Source organism: Nerophis ophidion, linkage group LG17, assembly GCF_033978795.1.
Source record: "Nerophis ophidion isolate RoL-2023_Sa linkage group LG17, RoL_Noph_v1.0, whole genome shotgun sequence".
NCBI classification, from domain to species: domain Eukaryota; kingdom Metazoa; phylum Chordata; class Actinopteri; order Syngnathiformes; family Syngnathidae; genus Nerophis; species Nerophis ophidion.
Window position 1 is genome coordinate 37,261,242 of NC_084627.1, and position 26,653 is coordinate 37,287,894.

The following is a 26,653-nucleotide window of genomic DNA, read 5'->3' on the forward strand; positions in this document are numbered from 1 at the left end:
CTGCCACACAGCAGCATAAACGGTAATGGTATTGTTCAAAGGTGGTATAGTACCATTTTAAATTGATTATTGCCTTAATACTTTATGAGTACCGGTATACCGTCCAACCCTATGAGCTGATGTGTCTTGCTGCTAAGTGTACACCTCACTGGTAATGTATTCAGCAAGCTCATTGTCTTGAACAGAACACCGCTCTGCCATTCATGAATGAATGTGACATACTCACGCACTTCTTCCAGTCTAGAAAACTTGCACATTTGAGGGTTCAGTGGAAAACAATAACACCAATGTTATTAACACTGTAAAACACACTTTGAAGTCTCTTTTTAAAAGTAAGAGGTAATGAAATGCTAACATTTATATGTGCAAGGTGGTGAGTTCTCCTTGCATTGGGAATCAATCAAGCTCTTTTTGTGCAGCAGAGCAAAAGTATGCGCTGCCTTCACAAGTACAAAACTAAATTGCTTGACACTAGCTGAGAGAGGATGTGTAGACAGTACAGTCCCCAACTTAACACCAGCATATTATGGATCTTATAAGCTGTTTGCAAACGCCAAATACAGAGAGCATGGACTCTGCTAGTAGAGGACATAACAAAAAATGTTTTATTTATTGTTATTAGTCGTTATAAAAAAATACAGACATTCAGAAAATGTATTTTTTTTGCACTTTAGTTTGAGTGTCCTGATACGATACCGATACTGGAGCCTTGAGTATTGGCCGATACTAATATTAAACCTCTGGCTTTTAGCTAGAGGTTTAACCTTTTAGCTCTTATTTCCAAAATTGTGTACACTACTGAATTGGGGTCTTATGGCCGCTTATGGGGACACTTATACTGCCATCTGGTGGTGTCAGGAGAGTATAACATACAATGGAATTTGGGAAAAAAAGTGTAAAAATTAATTAATTAGCATGTCACTAAACATGAAGTACACGTTTGTTACTTATGGACTAAGTACCGTATTTTTCGGACTATAAGTCGCAGTTTTTTTCATAGGTTGGCCAGAGGTGCGACTGATACTCAGGAGCGACTTATGTGTGAAATTATTAAAACATTACCGTAAAACATCAAATAATATTATTTAGCTCATTCACGTAAGAGACTAGACGTATAAGATTTCGTATAGCATGTTCTATATGTTATAGTTATTTGAATGACTCTTACCATAATATGTAACGTTAACATACCTGGCATGTTTTCAGTTGGTTATTTATGCATCATATAACGTACACTTATTCAGCCTGTTTTTCACTATTCTTTATTTATTTTAAATTGCCTTTCAAATGTCTATTCTTGGTGTTGGGTTTTATCAAATAAATTTCCCCCAAAAATGCGACTAATACTCCAGTGCGACTTATATGTTTTTTCCCTTCTTTAGTATGCATTTAACTATAACATATAGAACATGCTATACGTTTACCAAACAATCTGTCACTCCTAATCGCTAAATCCCATGAATCTTATACGTCTAGTCTCTTACATGAATGAGCTAAATAATATTATTTGATATTTTACGGTAATGTGTTAATAATTTCACACATAAGTCGCTCCTGAGTATAATTCGCACCCCCGGCCAAACTATGAAAAAAAACTGCGACTTATAGTCGGAAAAATACGGTTTGATTGATTGATTGAAACTTTTATTAGTAGACTGCACAGTTCAGTACATATTCCGTACAATTGACCACTAAATGGTAACACCCGAAAAAGTTTTTCAACTTGTTTAAGTCGGGGTCCACGTTAATCAATTCATGGCCGGTACTTGCATCATTTTGTAGTACGATGTTAAAAAATCGGAAATCAAAAAAACTTGATTGAATACTGCATTTTAATAAACTCCTGGACTTGGTAGCGCTTTCTTTACAGATTTAAGATGGAGGCCGATAAACATATCTAAACTTAAAAGCTATATGGCTGTTAAGAGGTTAGAAGAATATTTAATGTTCTTAAGCCAATACAATATCTTGTTTTTTCGGTTTATTCATCCAAATAAAAGTTGGTTAAAAGATTTCAGTTTGTATAAGTACTTTCTTTCAACAATACAGTAATAATTAGATTAGATTAGATAGTACTTTATTTATTCCGTCAGGAGAGTTCCTTCAGGAAAATTAAAATTTTCAGCACAATCCCATTCAAGATCAGACAAACATTACAGGGAGACAGAACAGGATGGCTGACGGGACTGCCGCCTTCCCGCGCCCCTTGCAAAAAAAGGTGAGATACAGGTAAACAGAGGGTGTGTAAGAGGGAAACATCAAACATCAAAGAAGACAAAGGACATGAAAGACATTAAAGCAGCAGATACAACCAGACACTTATACATACAGCTATGAATAAAAAGTGAAAGAAACATATCCACTGTGATAAACATAATAATTTTGTTCAAAATAACCGTGATTTGAAATTTTCATATCCTGACATAAACTACTTGTGTGCTTAGTAGAGGACATTGTGATGTGATTTTACATGCAAGCCAATATCATCCAATACTTCTTTCTTTGATGACATTGAACCAATATCGGATCGAGACACGCCTCGTTTTTTTGCACATTTTTCTTGTACAAAACACAGAACATGGAATGAAAACATAAAGGTACATGCAATGAGACAAGTGCAATTATGCGAGTTCCATTTTGGCAATCTTTGAAAACATATTTTCTGTTTAGTTCGATATTAATGTATGTTCATGTCGCTGACTGTCCTTGAATAACGTCCATTTTTTTACGTTGTCGTTTGAACTCTGACCCCTTTAGTCGAACAATCCGAGTTCAATGATTATGTGGACATGTGTTTTCTTTGCTCCATTTCTTAATTAAAGATCTTTACTAAGTATTTGTATTACACTTGGAAATGTTCTTCATCAAGGTATATATTGACGCTTACATAGGTCTCCCGTCCAAAGGCAAAACCCAGTAACTCAATTTTGGTCAAAACTGAGCTGATAATAATTTTGGATTTCCTAGGTGATATGCTTTACATTAGCGTATGCGATATTGTAATTTGTTCCGTAAGTAAGCTGTTATGCGCATGGCAGGACCTAGCAACTACCACATAACCGCGTAGATACAACAGAAAAAACTAGTATCTCAAGGGACCAATCGGAGCTTCTTTGTCAGTCGTCTTATTGTCTTTAATGAGACATTTGCACGAATGGGGGCCGACGGTCAACCTGATTATGTGATATTATGGCACGAGGGGATATTTGGAATATTGGCCCAGGACGTTGCAAGCACCTTCATTAAATGTATTGTTCTTGATTCTTCCCCTTGCATACTATTTTGGGCGGATAACTGTGGAGGTCAAAATAAAAACTGGACGCTCTTGCCCAATGTGCAAACGCAGAATGGGGCCCAACCGAGATTGTGATAAAATATCTGGAGAAAGGGCACTCGTTCATGAGAGCAGATTCAATCCATGGCTCAATCGGCAAGAAAATGAAAGCTCAAGAAAACATCTATACATTTGATGACTTTGTAGATCTTTGTAAGACAGCATCAAGATAGATTGGTTTTCCTTTGTTTTCTCAAAATCAGCTAGAAGTGAGTTACTAGGTTTTGCCTTTGGACAGGAGAGGTGTGGCGTTAATGTCCCCCTTTAAAAAGTATGTTCTTTTACACCACTATTGGTAACTTAAGAGAGTTATGTTCTTGGTATATTTGTTGGTTTAAAACAATTTACTTTGAACAGGTAGCAAACAACCCTTTTAATCTTGTTTAAATCTCTGACTGTAACAGTCCTGTCGCTGGTGTATTTACTCTAAATGAATATTATACATAAATGATAGACGCTTTTTAATGGGATATGAGATTTAAAAAATTGTTAATATCCAGTATCAAATCAAAAAGTAACCCTCGTCTCCAACTTCTTTGTGGTGTTTTCACATGACTGCATTTTCTAAATACGATTTTTCTCCCTCCTTAAGGCTGCAGGTTTGGGTCGTCTCAGGCCTAATACACTAGTGATGGGCTTCAAGAATGATTGGAGAGATGGTGACATGATGAATGTGGAAATGTACATGAGTATAATCCAGTAAGTTTTTTTTTTTGTTTTTTTTATTAAATATTCTAATATTTCATAACATAATATTGTATATTATTATATAATATTTACAATATACTTCCTGGCTCAAGCCTATTATATGTTTAATTGAATGTGTTGTACATTTGTACATTTTCATTGATTATCGTAAATCTTCATTCATAGTTTAAAAGCTCCATCACATTAGATTTCCCCTTGCTTGCTTGCTGTGTGGTCTGCGTGATATGTAAAATATACACGAATTGTAATGTTACCGTATGTGGTGAGCATTTAGAATAGGTATGTTTTAGGCAGTATGCACATTTGTGATCTGTCATTTAACCAAATTTATTTGATGAGAAAAGGCAAAAATGCTTTTAATTTTCATTAACGGATCCCTTGCTGATTTGAGTTTATATTTTGTTATTTCTCTCTCTCTCTCTCTCTCTCGCTCTCTCTCTCTCTCTCTCTCTCTCTCAGTGATGCATTTGACTTCCAGTATGGCGCTGTTATCCTCCGATTGAAAGAGGGATTGGATGTTTCACATATACATGGACCAGGTATTACTTTTACACACACACTCCGACAATAATGTATCTGCACAGCACATATTTTTATTGATGTATCTAAATACATATTGAACATCGGTCTGCCCAACAAAGCAGCAAAATTGAATGGCTGAGTAGAGTAGGAGTATGAACAAGACATGCTTGATTGAATTAGGAAATAACTCATTCCGTGTCCTTTTAACTTTGTTTCTTACAGACGATTTGCTGTCCTCCCAAGAAAAGTCATCTGGAATGAAAGATGTGATTGTGTCTATTGACACAAGCAAGGACTCTGACGGAGATTCATCGAAGCCTTCCTCCAAAGCCACAAGCCTCCAGAACAGTCCAGCTACACAGAAAGGTAACACCTGGGAATGTTTTCACACTTTGTCATAACCATTGTTCAAAATATTCATTTCAGTTTATTTAGACAGATGTCCTATTTAGAGTAATTTACTTATCATATTAAGATGGTTGCATAGAAGTCGGATTCTTCTCCAGGTCTCGAGGAGAGCTACACATTGTAAATAGACCCTGTGAAACTCAAAAGTTCCACAAATCAAACACTGAGGGCCTAATTTACATCCCAAATAACAAGTTCTGAATCACATTTGCAAACAAAAAAATTGCAGGTACTATTAGTAAGCGTGTTGCAGATGATCGACTAAGACTGTATATGTGATGTGCTCTGTGCCATTCAAAACAAACTCCGACAGAACTTTTGATAAAATGAGGTTATTAGTGAGTTTTGCAACAACAAACTTTCTCCTCATCGACACACATCAAGTTTTAAATAGCATCTTTAAAGACAAACATGAATGTGAGCATGGCGTCGAGAGCATGAATGTTACATGGACAGCTAACAGGACAAAAACCTTTGCTGGAGACAGTTTACCTGCGTTCCAAAAATTATTTTTCTAAGTGGACAGCCACCGCATGCAGTGTTGCCAAATTGGCCTTGCCGACTTTTTGTAAACTGCTACAAGCAACAAATCTAACGACTTTTTCCAGTGTTATTGGACACTTTTTTTGTGTGTTGGAGACTGTAAAATGCAGCTATACTGTCTTCAACATGCAGTGACAGTTGCTGCTCTGAGCCTCTCCACCGTTCCAAAGCACTCACAGGCTGTCAGCTGGTCTTCTGTTGAAGGAACAAACTGCACAACAGAGACTTTCAAGTGATGCCAACTCCTCAGTAAGGAAAGTAGCTTTTGGCTGTCCCAGAAGTTATCGCCTCAATTGAAAAATTATAAGTATGATTTGAACTGCAAATTAACTTTCTTCTTTTGATTCTTATTTGTTAAATCAATTTTCCTTTGCATTGTTAAATGCCAATCCGACATTAAAACATGTCAAGACACTTTCTCAAAACAATCACTCACTTTTTCGACTTCAAAATAGAAGCTCAACGCTATACATCCGGTTTAAACTACATTTAGGGTTTCTCCTCAATGTACGGCTTTATATTAGCCACTAGACATGTCATGGTATGAAAAATTTCTTGTCATGGTTATTGTGACCAGAATGATCATGGTTGTCATTATTATCACGGTATTTTTAAATCTGCTCAAAATCTTCAAAAAGTACTGAAATATTTTAAACAAGTTTTATTTAAAAACACCACAAATTCAAAATGATTTCCTTTGTAAAAGAAACATTATTGTAGATAAAACCACTGTTTCATGGACCTCAAGTAGAAATTAATGTGCATTGGGTGCGTGCAACGACCGACAGATGTGTTTTTCGCCCTCTTGCTATGTTTGTTAAGTGAATCTGTGCGTGTTTTTATGCCTGATTTATTTTGATCTTAAGAGATACCGGTAAGTTTTGTTTTTTTGTCATTGTGCTGTACATCCGGAACAATAGAGCTCCTACTTTTCGCTGTTTTGTGGACTTTGACTGGCTTAATTCTCGATTGCAGCGGGGTGTCACTTCCACGTCTGAGAATCCATTACACTTGGAACCATACTTGCCAACCCTCCCGATTTTTCCGGGAGACTCACAAATTTCAGTATCGCTCCCGAAAATCTCCCGGGTCAACCTTTCTCCCGAATTCCACCCGGACAACAATATTTGGGGGCATGCTTTAGAGCAGGGGTCACCAACCTTTTTGAAACCATTTGATTCTTGGGTACTGATTAATGCGAAGGGCTACCAGTTTGATACACACTTAAATAAATTGCCAGAAATAATTTGCTCAATTTACCTTTAACTCTGTTATTGTTAATAATTAATTATATTTATCTTTGTGGAAACACTGATCATCTTAATGATTTCTCACAATAAATATATATAGAAACAGATAAAAGTAAAAAAAAAAGGGGGTATTTCTGTCCGTCATTCCGTCGTACATTTTTTTTTCTTCAACAGAAGGTTTTTTGCAGAGAATAAATGATGAAAAAAAACTTAATTGAACGGTTTAAAAGAGGAGAAAAAAATTACAATTAAATTTTGAAACAGTTTATCTTCAATTTTGACTCTTAAAAATTCAAAATTCAACCGAAAAAAAGAAGAGACAAACAAGCTAATTCGAATCTTTTTGAAAAAATAAAAACAATTTTGATGGAATATTAGTAATTTTTCCTGATTAAGATTATTTTTAGAATTTTGATGACATGTTTTAAATAAGTTAAAATCCAATCTGCACTTTGTTAGAATATATAACAAATTGGACCAAGCTATATTTCTAACAAAGACAAACCATTATTTCTTCTAGATTTTCCAGAACAAAAATTTTAAAAGAAATTCAAAAGACTTTGAGATAAGATTTAAATTTGATTCTAAATTTTTTTTAACTTTACCAGAATATTTTTTTTGAATTTCATTCATAATAAGTTTGAAGAAATATTTCATAAATATTCTTCGTCGAAAAAACAGAAGCTAAAATGAAGAATTAAATAAAAATGTATTCATTATTCTTTATAATAAAAAATACATTTACTTGAAAATTGTTTTAAATTCTCAGGAAAGAAGAGGAAGGAATTTAAAAGGTAAAAAGGTATATGTGTTTAAAAATCCTAAAATCATTTTTAAGGTTGTATTTTTTCTCTAAAACTGTCTTTCTGAAAGTTATAAGAAGCAAAGTAAAACAATAAATGAATTTATTTAAACAAGTGAAGACCAAGTCTTTAAAATATTTTCTTGGATTTTCAAATTCTATTTGAGTTTTGTCTCTCTCAGTATTAAAAATGTCGAGCAAAGCGAGACCATTAGCTAGTAAATAAATAAAATAAAATAAAATAAAATAAAAATAGAGGCAGCTCACTGGTAAGTGCTGCTATTTGACCTATTTTTAGAACAGGTCAGCGAGCGACTCATCTGGTCCTTACGGGCTACCTGGTGCCCGCGGGCACCGCGTTGGTGACACCTGCTTTAGAGGCACTGCCTTTAGCGTCCTCTCTCACCTGTCGTCACGTCCTCTTTTCCTCCGTACAAACAGCGTGTCAGTCCAATTCGCATGGTACATACGGCTTTTACAGACACTCATAAGTGAAAGCAAGGCATATTTGATCAACAGCCATACAGGTCACACTGAGGGTGGTCGTATGAACAACTTTAACACTGTTACAAATATGCGCCACGCTGTGAACCCACACCAAACAAGAATGTCAAACACATTTCGGGAGAACATCCGCACCATAACATTCCATAAACACAACAGAACAAATACCCAGACCCCCTTGCAGCGCTAACCCTTCCGGGACGCTACATTATACAGCCCCGCTACCACCCAACTCCCACCGCCCAATCTCCCGAATTCGGAGGTCTCAAGGTTGGCAGGTATGCTAAGGACCTGCTATTGCATCTCAATAACCTGAATCAAATCACGCTGGATGTCCAGCTGCCTGATTTTATCCGGAAGGATAAAATCAACAAGTAATTTAATAAAAGGAAGTGTGGCAAAAGAGGAGTTGTCAAACTGCAAATGAGGAAACTTGCCGCCCCTGGTTATGGGGAACGTCCAGTCCTTGCGAAATTAACTTGATGAGCTCTAAAGGAAATGCTCGCTTCTTCCAGGACTAAAAAGACTGCTGTGTTATGGCGTTCACAAAGACATGGCTTACCGTGGACGATTCGGACAATGATGTGATCATAGATGGATTTGGCATTCGGTTTCGCTTGGATCGTGACCCACAAGCAAACGGGAAATCCTGCACAGGGGGCGTGTGTATCTATGTCAACAAGCGCTACTGCAGTGCTGTCACTGTCAGAGAAAGACTGTGCACACCTGATGTAGAACTTCTCATGGTGTCACTTGGTCCATTTTATTTACCCCGAGAGTTTCCACAAATAGTTTTAACAACTGTGTAAATTCACCCTACTAAAGCCACAAGTAGTATAGTGGACATAGTACATAAACTGCAGTCTCTCTTGCCTAAAACACCTAATTTTATGCTGGGTGATTTTAATCATGTGTCCCTAAAGAAATCCCTGTCTGTTTTTATCAATATGTAACTTGTCCAACCAGACAGAACAAGTCATTAGATCTCTGTTATGGCACAGTAAAAGTTGCATATAAATTCATCCCCCTTCCTCCCTTAGGATATGCAGATCATAACTGTGTGATGCTCCTCCCAACATATAAAACGATATTAAAGAAAGAAAAAAATCCAGACCAAAGAAGTTCAAATTTGGTCTGAGGATTCCACTGCTTGTCTGCAGGGTTGTTTTGACTGCACCATGTGGGATGTGTTCTCGGACTCTTATATGTACATTGATGAACTCTCTGATGTCACCTGCTCTTATAATTCCTTCTGTGAGAACATGATCATCCCGACCACAACTATTAGGATTTATCCTAATACTAAACCTTGGATGTCTAAGTCAGTTAAACTCAATCTTGAGAGGAAGGAAGTAGCATTTAGTCAAGGAGAAGCATCTGATATAGAGGCAGCAAAAAAGGGAACTGAAAGTTGAAACATTAAGGGCTAAACAAAATTATAAAACAAAAATTGAGAATAAATTGGCGGCAGGGAACCTTGCTTCAGCTTGGTCGGGTATGAAAACAATTGCTGGCATTCATCAAAGTAAGAGTAAAATTAACATTATGATAAAGGGCTACAGATCTAACATTGATTTGACCAATGCTCTTCATTAGAGCATTGGCTTTTTTGCCGATATCCGATATTCAGATATTGTCCAACTCTTAATTACTCTTAATATCAACCGATACCGATATATACAGTCGTGGAATTCACACATTATTATGCCTAATTTTGTTGTGATGCCCCGCTGGATGCATTAAACAATGTAACAAGGTTTTCCAAAAATAAATCAACTCAAGCTATGGAAAAAAACGGCAACATGGCACTGCCATATTTGTTATTGAAGTCACAAAGTGAATTTTTATTTTTTACATGCCTCAAAACAGCAGCTTGGAATTTGGAATTGAGTATATTCAATAAAACATTAACAAAATACTCTTTCACAAGAATGTTTTTTAAAAGGAGGTGGGCAGAGTGGGGAGGCGTGGTTTGGTTCAGTCAGGGCTGCATGGGATTCTGGGTATTTGTTCTGTTGTTTTTATGTTATGTTGCAGTGTGGATGTTCTCCCGAAATGTGTTTTTCATTCTTGTTTGGTGTGGGTCCACAGTGTGGCGCATATTTGTAACAGTGATAAACTTGTTTATACAGCCACCATCAGTGTGACCTGAAAGTATGCCTTGCAGTCACTGACCCGTGTTTGCAGAAACCTTACAGAACATGTGGCTGAGACTGTATGCTGAAAAGGTGGATGCTATGACTTGTGTTCATAAAAGCCAAATACAGAAATGTCTGGAATGGTACGCTGTTAGTACAAGATGTAGAGGGCTTCAAAGGCAGTGTCAACACAGCACTCATTGAACATTGTTGTTTGGGTGAAAACTGACAGATGTTCGCGGGAATGATTACCCTTGAATGATTGCCTTGAAATTCCGGAGTCTCCCAGAAAATTCGGGAGGGTTGGTAATTATAGCAAATATGACGCTGTCAAGCGCCATTCATATAAAACTTGCGGGCCACACTAACACTAAATTTACATATCAAGGTGCGGGCTGCAAAATAATGTCTCGCGTGCCGCAATTGGCCCACGGGCCGCGTGTCTGAGACCCCTGCTGTAATGCAATGGAAATGACTGCTATAATTTGATACATTTGAAAGTCCAGTAAACTTGTTATGATGTCAGCTTAAGGACTGGTGTAATACTGGTGTGGCCACAGTGTGCACGTCTGATGTTTAAATGTGTTCAGGGAAATCTGTGTTTGCGTACGCACATGAATAATTAGGGGGAACACGGCTTGTAAGAATTTTTTAAATCTCTTTTCACACAAACACTTTATAGTGTATGTTCTCTTTTAAATGACTGGAACTGTATTAATTTAACATTTTACTAGTGTGATCAGTTTGCACATTTTTGCTTTTTATATTTTTCATTTTTCTCTTTTTTTTGTCTCACATTTTCCAGATGATGACGATGATGGCAAAACTCCAACCCAGCCCCTGTTGAAAAAAGGCAGGATATTTATTTAAATGGGTTGCTTTGAATCTTGCTCTCACTTTCTCAGCATAGTGCTTCCTAGTTTTTTTTGTGTTTGTACTATACCGTCTCTATGTTTCCTACCTTCACATTTAACAACTTTTCCTTTAAGTACCTTGATTACCTTATATTGTCTTATCTCTGCTGTCATTTGTTGTTTCCACCTAACAAGCAGCTGTGTTTTAATACTGTGTCTTCTTCCGCTATCCAGTTTCTAGCTCAAGCACGGCCTCTTGACTTGTGTGTTGCTGTGCCAAAAAACCTAACCTAATTTTTATGTTTGGAGTGTGTGCCAAAATTTGCAGTTCAGGTCAGAAGTTTCCATTCCCTTTTCATGGGTATGAATGTCATGATTGTTGTTTTTGATAAATCACTGAAGGTGTCATATCACCCTGAAAAACCAGGAGGTCAAATGTATAACAAAGAGCCAGAAACTAATTTCATTAATGCTAAATTTCATGATGTGTATGGAGACTTCTGATCGCAACGTTTTACAGGTGGTCCTCGTTTTACGGGTTTTTATGGTTACCAACATACTAGGGTTGTACGTTATACAAATATTAGTAAAGTACCGCGATGCTAATGAATCATATTCGGTACTATACCGCCTCTGAAAAGTACCGGTCCATCACCACCCAAATTTTTGGTATCATCCAAAACTAATGTAAAGCATCCAAACAACAGAATAATATTAATAATTATAAATATATTTTAACAAAAGTGTAGATAGAACATGTTAAAAGACAAAGTAAGCAGATTTTAACATTAAATGAACAAGTAGATTAATAATTCATTTTCTACTATTTGTCCTTAATAATTTTGACAAAATAATAGAATGAAAAATTACACAACATGTTACTCACAATATGTTACTGCATGTCAGCAGACTAAATTAGGAGCCTTTGTTTGCTTACTAACTCATAAAAGACAAGTTGTCTAGTATGTTCACTATTTTATTTAAGGACAAACTTGCAATAAGAAACATATGTTTAATGTACCCTAAGATTTTTTGGGTTAAAATAAAGCCAATAATGCAGTCTTTTGTGGTCCCCTTTTATTTAGAAAAGTATCGAAAGGTATCGAAATAATTTTGGTACGAGTACCAAAATATTGGTATTGGGACAACACTACAACGTACTCATGTTAATTAATTAAACTGCCCTATACCAAAAAAAGAACTAGTTGCGTGGCTGAAGAGGATGTAGGTGGAGTGATACGTAATCCCGTGTCGCAACACTGAGGAAGGATAATGCTCTTTTTAGAGCAGACGCCTCTGGTAGTAGGGTGAAAAAGAAAGGGAAGTTAAAAACAGTGAAATTTGGCTGAATGCCTGGTCCAATGCTGCAACCATCATAAAGGATCTTCTACTATGAAATGAACAGTTATAACCACTCCTCCCAATAAGCCTGTTTGTCATTCCTTGCAATGTCCACTCTTGTGTGCAAGACAAACACAGCCATAAAAGTTTGTATTTAGATAATTTTTATTAGTGTTGTTAAATGCTTGGATTTAATATTTTGTTACCATATTTTAAATGTCCTTTAAGTGTTCTGTGTACAACGTGAGTGGCTGGAATGTTCATTACCTACGCTACGCCAGATGATATACTTGTATGTAATCACCAGGGTTAGTTAGTTAGTTAGTTAGTTAGTTAGTTAGTTAGTTAGTTAGTTAGTTATCAACATAACACCAAAAAGTTGGGAGTGGATTTTCATTAAACTTTCAGGAAATGTCAGAAATGAAGTAAACAACTGAGTAGATTTTTGGGAACAACAACACTGAACTTCTCTTTGTATTTATATGCTAGCATTCCCACCTCCACCCACAGTGACAAAGAGTGAATGACTGACAAGATGGATCACTTTGTTTATTTAATTCCACTAGAGAACAAACCTGCCCATCAGCTGAGATCGATGCAAAGAGTGAACCCTCTTGTTTGCAAGTGACAGACAAACAAAATTAACATGCACAGACTTTGCTTTGTCATTCATACTTTAATTCACTAATGTTAGTTAGCGCCATAGCTCAAAGAGTTATGGACAGATTTTGATTAAACTTTGAAGAAATGTCTAAAATAGGATAAGGAACATTATGTTTTGGGGGTGTTAAAAAAAGGACTCTGTACTATTTATTATGCAAAAGGGCATGAAAGAAGTCTGCTCTCAAAGTGTTTTTTTTTTAGTTTACATATAAATTCTGACTTTTACACAAAAATTTCACTTATCACAGTGAGAACGGTACTTGTTCGTAACCCGAGGACCACCTATATTTCTTAAAAATGTCTTAAGTCGTTTGTCACTTCTCTTGAATTGATGCAGTCTGAAAGTCTTTTCCAGGATGGAAATGTGTCTCCTGTTTTGTGTTTGCAGGCTTGTCTTGCTAACTTAAGAGCTCTTTGCAATGTTTAAGAATTGTACTGTGCCATTAAATCATTCAACAAATATTTAAAAATCATGGTAATCATGCTCTTTAAAGTGGAAAAATGTAGCTACTTGTTGTTGTTAAAATTGCTTTCAGAAAACTAAGAGTCAATCAAATCCAAGTACCGTATTTTTCGGAGTATAAATCGCTCCGGAGTATAAGCCGCACACACCGGAAATGCATAATAAAGAAGGGAAAAAACATATATAAGTCGCACTGGAGTATAAGTCGCATTTTGGGGGGAAATTTATTTGATAAAACCCAACACCAAGAATAGACATTTGAAAGGCAATTTAAAATAAATAAAGAATGGTGAACAACAGGCTGAATAAGTGTACGTTATATGACGCATAAATAACCAACTGAGAAGGTGCCTGGTATGTTAACGTAACATATTATGGTAAGAGTCATTCAAATAAATATAACATATAGAACATGCTATACGTTTACCAAACAATCTGTCACTCCTAATCGCTAAATCCCATGAAATCTTATACGTTTATTAGTCTCTTACGTGAATGAACTAAATAATATTATTTGATATTTTACGGTAATGTGTTAATAATTTCACACATAAGTCGCTCCTGAGTATAAGTCGCACCTCTGTCCAAAATATGAAAAAAAACTGCGACTTATTGTCCGAAAAATACAGTACTTTTTTAAGCACAACAGAGCCAGTACGAGTAAACCATAGCTGATCACTTATCGGTCAAGCAGAGTCATCCTCATAGCATACAATAATAGCATTAAAGATTCCAGGACAATATCAACACACGAATTGAATTGAAGTATTTATTTCAAACCTGCACAGTACAACACATTTTTATTTTTTTTACATCTTGGCAGAGACATTTGTGCAAGGCTTGAAAAGGGGTTGGATGCAGCAGATGCTTACAATATCCCAACCCCTCTCACTCATTCCACATTTAAAATAAACAATATAATACAAGAACAATAGCATACAATCAAAAACAAGAAAAACTCCTGTACACTAACAATATAATAATAGTACCACTGTTAGTATGAGACAAGACAAGATGAGAGAAAACACGAGTTAGCCTATGAAATGAATTGACGTCTAATTGATCTGTTCTTTTGTTTGCATGTGCTTGATATGGTGTTTGGAAACCACCCCTTCAGATAAGAAGAACATGACCGTGCCGCTGAATGTGTGTGACCAGAGACTGCTAGAGGCCAGCCAGCAGTTCCAGAAAAAGCAAGGGAAGGGCACTGTTGATGTATGGTGGCTGTTTGATGACGGAGGTAAGTTTTAAAAGGAAATAACTAGGGTTCTTGATAAAATCAATCAATCAATGTTTATTTATATAGCCCTAAATCCCAATTGTATCAAAGGGCTGCACAAGCCACAGAGACATCCTTGGTTCATAGCCCACATAAGGGCAAGGAAAAACTCACAACCCAGTGGGATGTCAATATGAATGACTATGAGAAACCTTGGAGAGGACCACAGATGTGGATGACACCACCCCGACCCCCTCTCTAGGGGAGACCGGATGCAATGGACGTCGAGTGCGTCTAGCATAATATTGTGAAAGTCCAGTCCATAGTGGATCTAACATAATAGCGAGAGTCCAGTCCATAGTGGGGCCACCAGGAGACCATCCCGAGCGGAGATGGGTCAGCGGTGCAGAGATGTCCCCAACCGATGCACAGGCGAGCTGTCCACCCCGGGTCCCGACTCTGGACAGCCAGCACTTCATCCGTGGCCACAGGACCTCGATTATGGATGGATATCTTTTCATGTAGCAATATCGAATCGCAACGCGTTATATAGTCTTGTGCATGGAGCAGCGGCAGCGTCATGCTGAGTATGCTAACGTTAGCTGCCAACAACAAGCCGTCCGGGGCAAAATAAAAAGGAAGTGAGGAACTTAAACAGCTTAGGTTCGTGCAACCATACTACCATACTACATCATGATCATGCAAAGTAAACATCTGACTGATTTTATTGATTATATTTGTAACAGAGTTTTGTAAGATCACCGCTGAAAAAGGGACAGTAGACACTTTAAAATTAGTTTTATTTCCCACATGGAGCGGTGTCAAATGCAACAGAAAAGCCATGTGCAAAATTGATGTGCGTTATATCCAGTCTGACTGCACAAACAAAATAGGAGTTCCAGAAGTTCTAGTTTACATATTTACTTTTGTTATTTTATGCTTGAAGAAACAATACTTGAATACAATTTGCAATGATGTAATGTTGCTATGAAATTACACTTTCATTTGCAATTCCTGCCTTATTTCAAAATTGCCCTTTTGAGACTTTGGCAGAAGTTATAGCTGTTGAAGCAGCTAAGTGTTTTATGGTGAAGAACAAAGCATTTGTATTTCGTAAAAGATTTTAAGCATTTTCAGTACTTAAGTGTGAATTTAATCGTAATTACTCGATTTTGTACCCTATGATCCCAAGCCCGAGTAAGAACTTTTATCTGTGGTATCCAGGTAACCGTGACAAAATATTTCAAATGCATAACCCGTCTATATCCATTTTTCAATTGTGTTGGCAAAGATGTTATATTTGTAGCCAATCTTAAAATTTAACATACAATGTTTATTTTAACAAATATAAATAATCAAGAATAAGACTATGAGCTCTTTTTTTCCCCTGCAGGTTTGACTCTGCTCATCCCCTATCTCTTGACCAACAAAAAGCGATGGAAGGATTGCAAGATTCGTGTTTTCATTGGAGGCAAGATCAACAGAATAGACCATGACCGCAGAGCGTAAGTACTACAAAGGTTTTTTTCATAATGTTAAAGGGATCCGCACTTTTTGGGGAATTTTGCCTATTTTTCCACAATCAATATAGGAGACAAAAAGTAAAAAGGTTTTTTGTTTTTTTTGCATTCTAACATGAAAAGCTGCTTGTTCTAGGTGGCTAGCAATAGCAATGGTGGCAATCATTTCTCTACCTCAAAATCACTTTAAAAATGCATTCAAAAACCATCAACGATACTTCATTTACGTTATTGTAAGAGCGAAAAATGAGAAACTCTTTTTCTGTCATAGTAACACATCGACGCGCTCTGGTATTAGCGGTAAAAAAGCTAACTACGATAAGAGATAAGGCAGATTCTATGTCATTACGAAACGCATTTGAGTTTATACTGCACAACACAGTGCGATAATACACCAATCTGTACTGACTGAAAAACATGAGCAATCATACTGCAGTATCTGCAACGTATTAGCCCACATTTCATGTTTTGTTTCTACACAGAAGTAGCCACAGAGCGTACGTACTGTTAAAGTTAAAGTACCAATGATTGTCACACACTAGGGGTGTAACGGTACACAAAAATTTCGGTTCGGTACGTACCTCGGTTCAGAGGTCACGGTTCGGTTCATTTTCGGTACAGTAAGAAAAAAACTAAATATACATTTTTTTGATTACTTATTTAACAAATTTGCTAAATCTTCCACCAAAAATAATTTTCTTAGTGGAATATTTGATGTGAAGTAATCGGAAACTTGGATAGGTCAATAACTCATAATAACATTGATTTTGATTCAATATTATGTTTTAAACAATGACAGTTTGAAAAAAAAAAAAAGCTTTGTTTTATTAGTAAACGTTGCAAGTTTTTCTAAATTACATTTAGCCTTTAAGATTTTTTATTTCACTTTTGTTTATGTTTTTGTTTATTTTAATAGTTTTTTTAGAATGTGCCGTGGGCCTTTAAAACATTAGCTGTGTGCCGCAAATGGCCTTTGGGGCACACTTTTGACACCCCTGCTATAGATAATAAAAAATTAAATCTGATTAATCAAAAGATAAAAAGCAGAGCCTGGCGACGCATGCGCGTTTATCGTAACTCTCTCGCTCTCTCTGTCTCTGCCCCGCCCTCACGAATGTTAACGCTGTGTGCACCACTTTTTTTTTTTTACCCCTTCTTAACCCTGAACGTACATTGAAAATACATACAACCATAACTTAAAATGCCGGACATTCGAGGCATTTAAGAAACTCCACCTGGACAGCCCCGCAAGGAGGACATATCCCGTGAAAAGAGGAGGTGTGGTCAGTCTATCATAGCCCAGTCGTTCCTAGCATGCTGTGTGTTGTTGTTTTTTTGATTGATTGAAACTTTTATTAGTAGATTGCACAGTACAGTACATATTCCATACAATTGACCACTAAATGGTAACACCCCAATAAGTATTTCAACTTGTTTAGGTCGGGGTCCACGTAAATTAATTCATGGTGCCTCGGTGTGCATTGTTTACACACGTGCGGTGCGCTACTTAATATGTCCGTGTCGTTCGGTTCACCTCCGAACCGAAACCCCCGTACCGAAACGGTTCAATACAAATACACGTACCGTTACACCCCTATCACACACTCACTAGGTGTGGCGAAATTATTTCCTGCATTTGACCTATCCCCCTTGATCACCCCCTAGGAGGTGAGGGGAGCAGTGGGCAGCAGCGGTGGCAGTCAGGGAATAATTTTTGGTGATTTAACCCCCAATTCTAAAACCTTGATGCTTAGTGCCAAGCCAGGAGGTTTTTATGGTCTTTGGTATGACTCGGCCGGGGTTTGAACTCACGACCTACCGATCTCAGGGCGGACACTCTAACCACCAGGCCACTGTAGTTGTGCTGCGTGAATCAAGATCAATATTAAGTGTGACTCACTCGTTGGACAGTTGTTAGTCTGGTCCAGCTGGCCCGTGACGTTTCCTATTGATTTAGGGTAAGCACGCCATTTATGTCGAAATAGCTTGGCTCCAAAATCCACGTTTTCAGGTTCAATTGACTTTCACCTCACTTGCTCGGCTTCCGTCTGCACCAATGTTTCACCCTATACTTTGTGCTTCGATAAGGAGTTATTTACACTCAATATATTTAGCTTTAAAAATATAAGGTTGTGAAACCTAATTTTTCAACAAAAATAGTCGTCTTTGTTGGTTACCAAGTCTGCCATAAAGGTGGGGACTTGTACAGGGTGTACACCGCCTTCCGCCCGAATGCAGCTGAGATAGGCTCCAGCGACCCCCCGCGACTCCAAAAAGGGACAAGCGGTAAAAAATGGATGGATGGAAGTAGGAACAAACAGTAGTTACCAGAAGTCAGACGTTCGCTGCTATGGAAACAATTTATGCGCGAAAGAAACAAATCCCGTAAATAATTAAAATAATCAAAATATGGTAAATATTAAACGTATTACATATTGTTATGAACGTGTCTGTTATACTACATTATACATAGACTTGCAGTGTGTATATTAAAAATGTTGCTGGAGGGTATTGAACTTGTTTTCAAGGGCTTTGAAGGCTACAACTGAGTCCCATTAGACACATCTTCCAAGCAATTTTATCATCTTTAAAGTCCTGAAAAAAACGACAAGTGTGTTGTTGTCTTATAATGATTGTGAATGATAGGGAACATTCCAAAAAAAAGTGAAGTTCCCTTTTAAAGTCTGGGAGAAAAAAGATGTGACGAGATTAAATGATGTAAAAAGAATTAGGTCATTCCACCGAATTGCTTCAGTTTGTAACTCTCTCAAAATCAACTTAAATTTCTCTTTTTTTTTTTTTTTTTTTTTTTTTACTCTGAATCTGATGATACACATGTTAAACTGCTGATAAAGTGTATTGGCCTTTTTCAGGGAACTATATTTCTTTCTTTCAAGGTTTCTAAGGCAAATATGAACCAGGCCTGAAAGTAACATGAGTGAGTTTTTAGCAGAATTTACATGACATATAGCCTCATGGCATTCATGTTAATAGCGTTACAATGATTCAATATTGTAGTTTAAATAATAATAATTTAGGCGGTAGGACTGTGCTGAGATTTTAATAAATCAGTTAGCCTATTTTGGTTTTCCCACTGTATGCGGAGGATCCGATTGATACAACTTCCTGTGGACCATGTGACTTTTTATTCAGAGGATAATATGTTAGGGTAACATGACTGAGTGAAATACTGAGGACACGACAAAAGTGTGAATTTAAGGAAAAATGTTTGGGAGAGGAAATTTTACGTAATATACAACACAAATAAGTTAAAAAAAATGTAAATACATTTCCAAAGGATTTAATTGATCATATTTCCATCCATCCATTCATCCATTTTCTACCGCTTGTCCCTTTCATGATAGTCTAATTTTAGGAAGCAGGGAAAGGCATCAAAAAATTTTTTGAAATAGTTGAAATTAATATTTTGTATTGAGTTAATAAATATACATTTAGATCAATGTGCAGTGCACTCTTAAAAGAAAATGTTCTCTATCTCCTATGTTAAAAAAACAAACCTGGCCTTGTACTACAAAGTTAGCGATCGATATTGGTTTCCACGCAGTTTGGTGACTATCCATTTGCTGTTTTATATCAATTTTGTTCTGTTAGTCTCATTTGTTAAACATTTGTACAAGTTTAATTAACTCTGATGCAAATTTCTTTAGGCTCGCTATGTATGTCTCCATTGTATGTTAGCATTAAGCTTGCGGCATAAGAGCTGACCTTTACCCTGTATGGTTGCATTGCTTGTTTTCAGCTTATACCACACACACACATACACACACACACACACACACACGTTTCTTGTTGTCACCTACAGCTGCCGCCTTTTTGTGTGATATAATTAGTGCTGGCACATTTTTTTTGTAAAGCTGCACACACTTGTCTTCGCAGTTTTCTGAAGGGAAAGCATTTTTTTATATATCGTGCCATGTTACTTACCTTCAGTTTGGCCACATTTCTAAATATTCTTAGAAGCTGAAATGTTTTGGGAATCGTCTAAAATCTACACACCACCATAATACATTTCAATGTCAATTAATTTGCACTTCTTGAAGAAATATGTTATAATGACAGTCCAGATACTCAGATATAATCTAATCTTGAGAATCAGTGCTCCTAATGGGCATAAATGTAGGACTGTCAGAACTCCACTCGACAAGTTTTCATCACTTGATATGATTGTAAAGCCTAATGGTGTGTGTCCAAACTCAACTCCAGGGTAATCCACTGTAGTGTGCCCTCTCTTGGATGAAATGTATACACTTTGCAACATGATTGCATTTTGCAATCTCATTATGAATTTGTGGAATGAAATGTAAATAAAATCTGGCCAATCAGGAGAAGGTAAATGGCGACTATAATTAGCTGTTGGAATTATTGCTTTAATGCAGTTTAAACTATCATCATCATGCCATTTAAAACAATAAGATACTTATTATACTGTAATGTTGGTCTTACTTAAAAATGCACACATTTAGTTTTATTCCGTGTTAAAAAAATATGATGCGGCTCTCACGGGAATACATTTTAACATTTTTGGCTTCCGTGGCTCTCTCAGCCAAAAAGGTTCCCGACCCCTGGTATAGCATGTTCTATATGTTATAGTTATTTGAATGACTCTTACCATAATATGTTACGTTAACATACCAGGCACCTTCTCAGTTGGTTATTTATGCATCATATAACGTACACTTATTCAGCCTGTTGTTCACTATTCTTTATTTTAAATTGCCTTTCAAATGTCGATTCTTGGTGTTGGATTTTATGTAATACATTTCCCCCAAAAATGCGACTTACACTCTAGTACGACCTATATATGTTTTTTTTTCCTTCTTTATTATGCATTTTCGGCCGGTGCGACTTATAATCCAAAAAATACGGCATATGATTGTCTTTAAAAAGGCTTAAGATAAATGTGTGTATATACATTTCAAAAGAAAATGTGTTAATTAGTGTTAACATCTGTTGTTTTTATATTATACTGTTTTGCTCCATTTTCTTTTAGTTGTTGCTGCTTATTGTACGATGTGCTTTGTTGAGAAATGTTCATGTGTCTGAAGACTTTTTCTTTTTTAAAAACGACTAGCAACAACTTTAGCATCTTTTTCTGGTGGTATTACAGTACTCATGTTTAGAGATTCTGCTTCTGTTCCTCTATGTCCGCGACTAAAGAGGCGAACTGCAGCGAGCATGACGTCACACTTGCTTTGTGCTGCTGCTCCAGTTTAACTTTCTCTCCTTAAAAGCCGCCATTGTCCTCCTAATTGCTTACGTCATCACAACGTCCTGTTTTGGCAGCGCTGTTCTGGTGGTCAAAGTCATTTTTCAGCAGCCAAATTTTCGTGCAACACTTGTCAATACTGCCCATTCATACTGTGTCAACCTGCTGGTGGTTGTGTTTTATGGTCGTGTGGTTTTTGTTTGATGTTCATTGCTCCCATGATCACAAACCCACCGCGCTTAAAAGGGGATTAACGGAGAATGAAGAAGTGTTGTTGTGTGTCTTCGGAAGGAAATATGTGTTAGAATTGGGCAGGTTGTTCGCATAAGATTGGCAATAAAAGTTTAAAATTGCGTCAGACTGTGTGTGACTTCTACTAAAGGTTACGCTACATTAAATTATTTTAATTAATTTTCACGTTAAGAAAATATATTTTTACGTTGTGGCGGCTATTATTTTGCGCCACGTTCAGTTACAATAAGGGTATTAAGGGAAGACCCTGGTGTATCTTCATACACAGTGTGGAGATGGTCCGCTTAGATCATCATCACCTCCATTGCGGCAAATGAACAAAATGTCTTACAAATAGTATCAAATTTGGGTATCCAATACCAAGTAGTTACAGTGGGACTATTGGTCATACAAATGCTGATACTGATACTTCAAATGTTTAGTATCATTGAATGATTAAATTTAATCACAATTATAATCAGACAGAAACACCGGAGGCGATATAACAATTTCATTCAAATATTATTATGAAGTGGCGGCTTGTTCAGGGTGTACCCCGCCTTCCGCCCGAATGCAGCTGAGATAGGCTCCCACGACCCCGAACGGGACAAGCGGTATAAAAATGGATGGATGGATAATTATTTCTTTAATCTCTTTTATTACATACGGAATTGATAATAAAGTCAATAATGAAATATATTTAAACCAAATTAAAGTCTACAATTGGAACTTTTTGGCACAGTTTGTAAACAATGACAAAAACAATATACAATGTTTTTGTTATAGTACAATATTTTGAGCTAATCACTGTAGTATCGATCGTCAACAAATACTTCACTTTGTATCATTACTGTCGATATTTGTGTCGATCCACCCACCCTTGTTTACATTCAAGAGCTCAATCTTAGAGGTTTTTCTATACTTTTGTTTGTAGTGTAGCCGTTTTAGCTCTTCCTTATCCTCTAGTCACCCAAAGATAGTGATACACGTAAGAAGCCGCCATGGAGACGAAGAATAGTGATTTAGAAGCAGCTTTGTACTGTGATGGGACATTACTATGCGACATGGCGTTGTGAACGCCTCCATTTGCTTGCTGCTGTCAGTTTTGCGGGACACGGAATGTGTCATGTAAAATGCATGATTATAATATGACGATAGTATTATAAGGTCCTTTGCCAGCTAAACCATATACAATCAACATCGCTCAATCGTATTAGATCACTATTTGCATTTTCTCAAAATAATTTTTTTGGTCGTTTTTGTCCACGTTTACAATCTCTGGTAATAATGCCCTGGACACAGATTGGCTTTAAGGGCAAAAACCAAAGCATTAGAAATAATTATAGTTGTTTTTGTTTAGTTATTGTGTACTACTGACATGGTTATGATCAAATAATTGTCTATAATAAAAGACCTCGAGAGGGACAAGCGGTGGAAAATGGATGGATGGAAAAGAAAATTGGGAACAAGTTTCTAACCTTTTGTTCTTACTCGTCCCAGAGGCTGGAATAAGTCCAGTGACCCTGGAGGTGAAACATTATATTGCACTCGAAGTTTGGATGCAATTTACACTACATGCAATAAAATGATCAAATTAACTTCCAGAAAGCTATTAAATCTTTTTTGATCAGTTCAATTGAGACGCTTGTAAACACCCATTGCGATGAGGATAAAAGGAACATAATGCCACTCTGTAGTTAAGGTGAACTGCACTTTTTCACAAATTTGTTTATCATTCACAATCTGTACGTTAGACAAGAACATATGTTTTTCTTTGTTATACATTCTAATTGGTAAATAAACTCCAGCAAGCTAACAATGGAGGTAATGGGATTTGCTATTCTGCCTATAAAGTGCTCTTAAAAAAAAACCTCATCATCGTTTGATATAAGTATGTACATAATGTAGTAACAGGCACATCTATTTTGTTAATTTTAAGCAGACGCATCACAACACAACGGGATGTTTATCTTCTCGTTGAGATTATCCATCCATCCGTTTTTCTACCGCTGGTCCCCTTCGGGGTTGCGGGGGGTGCTGGAGCCTATCTCAGCTGCATTCGGGCGGAAGGCGGGGTATACCCTGGACAAGTTGCCACCTCATCGCAGGGCCAACACAGATAGACGGACAACATTCACACTCACATTCACACACGAGGGACAATTTAGTGTTGCCAATCAAACTATCCCCAGGTGCATGTTTTGGAGGTGGGAGGAAGCCCGAGTAATTAAAAATGTGCAAAAAACTGCGTATTTTTGTATTTAATTGTTTCCCGGCGTTTGGGCTTATAATAACCATAAGTGCGGTTACATTTTCTTGTGTCTCTTTGCCCGTGCAAAATAAAAACCAAATTAATGTACATTAAAAAATAATCATATTTGTTTGTGATTAATTGAAATTAATCATTAACAATCGTCTGTTTAATTTGATTAAAACATTTACTGTAAATTGACAGCACTAATTATCATAAACTGGCTTAAAGTTTGATTTGAGTTGCAGTTGGTTTGCAACATTCACCTTAAAGACTCTCACGCTCTTTTGTATTTCCTTTACAGAATGGCAACTCTGTTGAGCAAATTCAGGATAGACTTCTCGGACATCACTGTGCTGGGAGATGTAAACACTAAGCCCAAAAAGGAACAGTAAGTATTTTCTAATATTTTACATATAGTCATGTTTTACTGCAGCATGTTCAGCTAAACTCCAAATAAAAGAGGAGTTTGTTTTACACCTATTTCAGTTGTTTAAATAGCACCAATTCAAAAAGTTAACATCCCAATGAATAGTCTAGAATCACACATCACAAGCAAGCTGACACATCCCTGTACACATAGCAATTTTCTTAGAATAATACACAACTCACAAAATGTTTTTTCTGCTATGACAATGACTAAATCAGAGGTAGACATGCAAATTATGATGCGTTCAGTTTATCGCGGCACCAAGTAGACAATCTGAAAATTCCCGTCATGTCAATTCCTAGATATGGTCGTAATTATTTTAAGTGCACTGCGCATAATAAACGCAACATTATTAATATTGCTACTCCTTATTTATTTATTTATTTTTTTTCCCCCTTGGCCTCAGTCTGCACCCCCACTCCAGGGCCTAGGCTAAGACCGATTTTTTAATTTTATTTTAATCTTCTATTTTTTTCTTCCCCCCCCCCTGTTTACCTGTATGTCATCTTTTTTGTAAGAGGCGCTGGAAGCCGGCAGACCCGTCAGCGATCCTGTTCTGTCTCCCTGTAATGTTTGTCTGATCTTGAATGGGATGTGCTGAAAATTGTAATTTTCCTGACGGAATAAATAAAGTACTATCTATCTATCTATCTAAAACAGCCCACTACATATAATATGGGCTTTCTAAACATCAGATCTTTGTCTCCCAAAACGTTATTAGTTAATGAGGTCATTAGAGACAACAACCTTAAAGTCATCGGTCTTAGCGAAACCTGGCTTAAACCAGACGACTTTTTTGCGATAAATGAGGCATGTCCTCCTAACTATACGAATGCGCATACTGCCCGTCCCCTTAAAAGGGGAGGGGGGGTCGCTCTAATATACAACGAAAACTTTAACTTTAGTCGTAACTTAAATAATAAATATAAATCGTTTGAGGTGCTTTCTATGAAGTCTGCCACACCGCTGCCTCTGTATCACAGTATCATGTTAGACCCGCTCGACATCCATTGCCTTGGTCCGCTAGAGGGGGGGGAGTTGCCCACTTCTGAGGTCCTCTCCAAGGTTTCTCATAGTCAGCATTGTCACTGGCGTCCCACTGGATGTGAATTCTCCCTGCCCACTGGGTGTGAGTTTTCCTTGCCCTTTTGTGGGTTCTTCCGAGGATGTCGTAGTCGTAGTGGTTTGTACAGTCCTTTTGAGACATTTGTGATTTAGGGCTATATAAATAAACATTGATTGATTGATTGATTGACAATGTCGTGTCTGCACAATGTTTCATACCTAATGTGCTATGTAGATTATTTAGTTTGTTTCAATTGTTATGGCTAGGCTTTGGGGTTTTTTAATCAAAAGTAGTCCGATGCAACAAAACCTGACAATTGTTTGTAGTTAATGAATAGATGTTCTTTACCGCTTGGGTGTACGCCACTGTGTTGCCAACCTCAAGTTTTAGTTTTGTTTTATTTCATTATGGCGGTCTTCCTAAAGTTGATGGTCTCTGGTGCTCATCACGTTAAAGTTATGTCTTTTTTCATGAAATGATTTCTCGTCGCTGTAACTTGTAGTATTATGTAATGCGTGGGAATGTTCTCTCTTTTGTGCAGCGTGGCGGCCTTTGAGGAGCTGATTGAGCCCTATCGGTTGAAAGAAGACGACATGGAGCAGGAGGCAGCTGAGCATCTGAAAAACAGCGAACCATGGAGGATTACTGACAATGAGTTGGAGCTTTATCGTGCAAAGGTTTGTAAAGTAATCATTTTGTTTGGTATTTGATTACACACAAATATGATTGTACATGATCGTTTTAACCATGCATTATGACAATATTTGCTTCTCAAATATTGTCTATCACGCTCCCCCTAGGTAGAAAAAAATATTTGGCTCAATTTTTACTGCATGCCATTGATAACCGCAGGGCTGAGAAGAGGTTTTAAAACTATTAGCGCCTGCTTACTTTTACCGCATGCCTTGAATAAGCGCAGGAGTGAGAAGAGGTTTTAAATTAATTAGCGCCCCGGCGGCTATTCAAGGAAATACGGTAGGTTGAAAATGATTTGCCAATCATTGTATTTTGTTTTTATTTACGATTTACACAGCGTGCCAACTTCACTGGTTTTGGGGTTTGTAGATAACGGAATATTTCGGTTTCAAAGTCTTCACAATAATGCTGTGACGTGTGACACTATTAAAACGCATGAGCCTGACTGACGTGTTGTCACGGTAACATGTAAGGGCTTGATCG

General features: G+C 37.0%; 1 protein-coding gene across 1 annotated transcript in view; it reads left to right on the plus strand.

The window, feature by feature from the left end:
• The window catches only part of slc12a2 (solute carrier family 12 member 2), a 118,479-nt gene that overhangs the window by 83,538 nt on the left and 8,288 nt on the right, over positions 1 to 26,653 (plus strand). The window contains exons 18-25 of the mRNA XM_061876884.1: positions 3,927 to 4,033; positions 4,502 to 4,581; positions 4,787 to 4,930; positions 11,015 to 11,062; positions 14,648 to 14,770; positions 16,143 to 16,254; positions 24,283 to 24,369; positions 26,016 to 26,151. Of these exons, the coding sequence (XP_061732868.1) occupies positions 3,927 to 4,033; positions 4,502 to 4,581; positions 4,787 to 4,930; positions 11,015 to 11,062; positions 14,648 to 14,770; positions 16,143 to 16,254; positions 24,283 to 24,369; positions 26,016 to 26,151 (837 nt within the window). The remainder of the gene's footprint in view (positions 1 to 3,926; positions 4,034 to 4,501; positions 4,582 to 4,786; positions 4,931 to 11,014; positions 11,063 to 14,647; positions 14,771 to 16,142; positions 16,255 to 24,282; positions 24,370 to 26,015; positions 26,152 to 26,653) is intronic.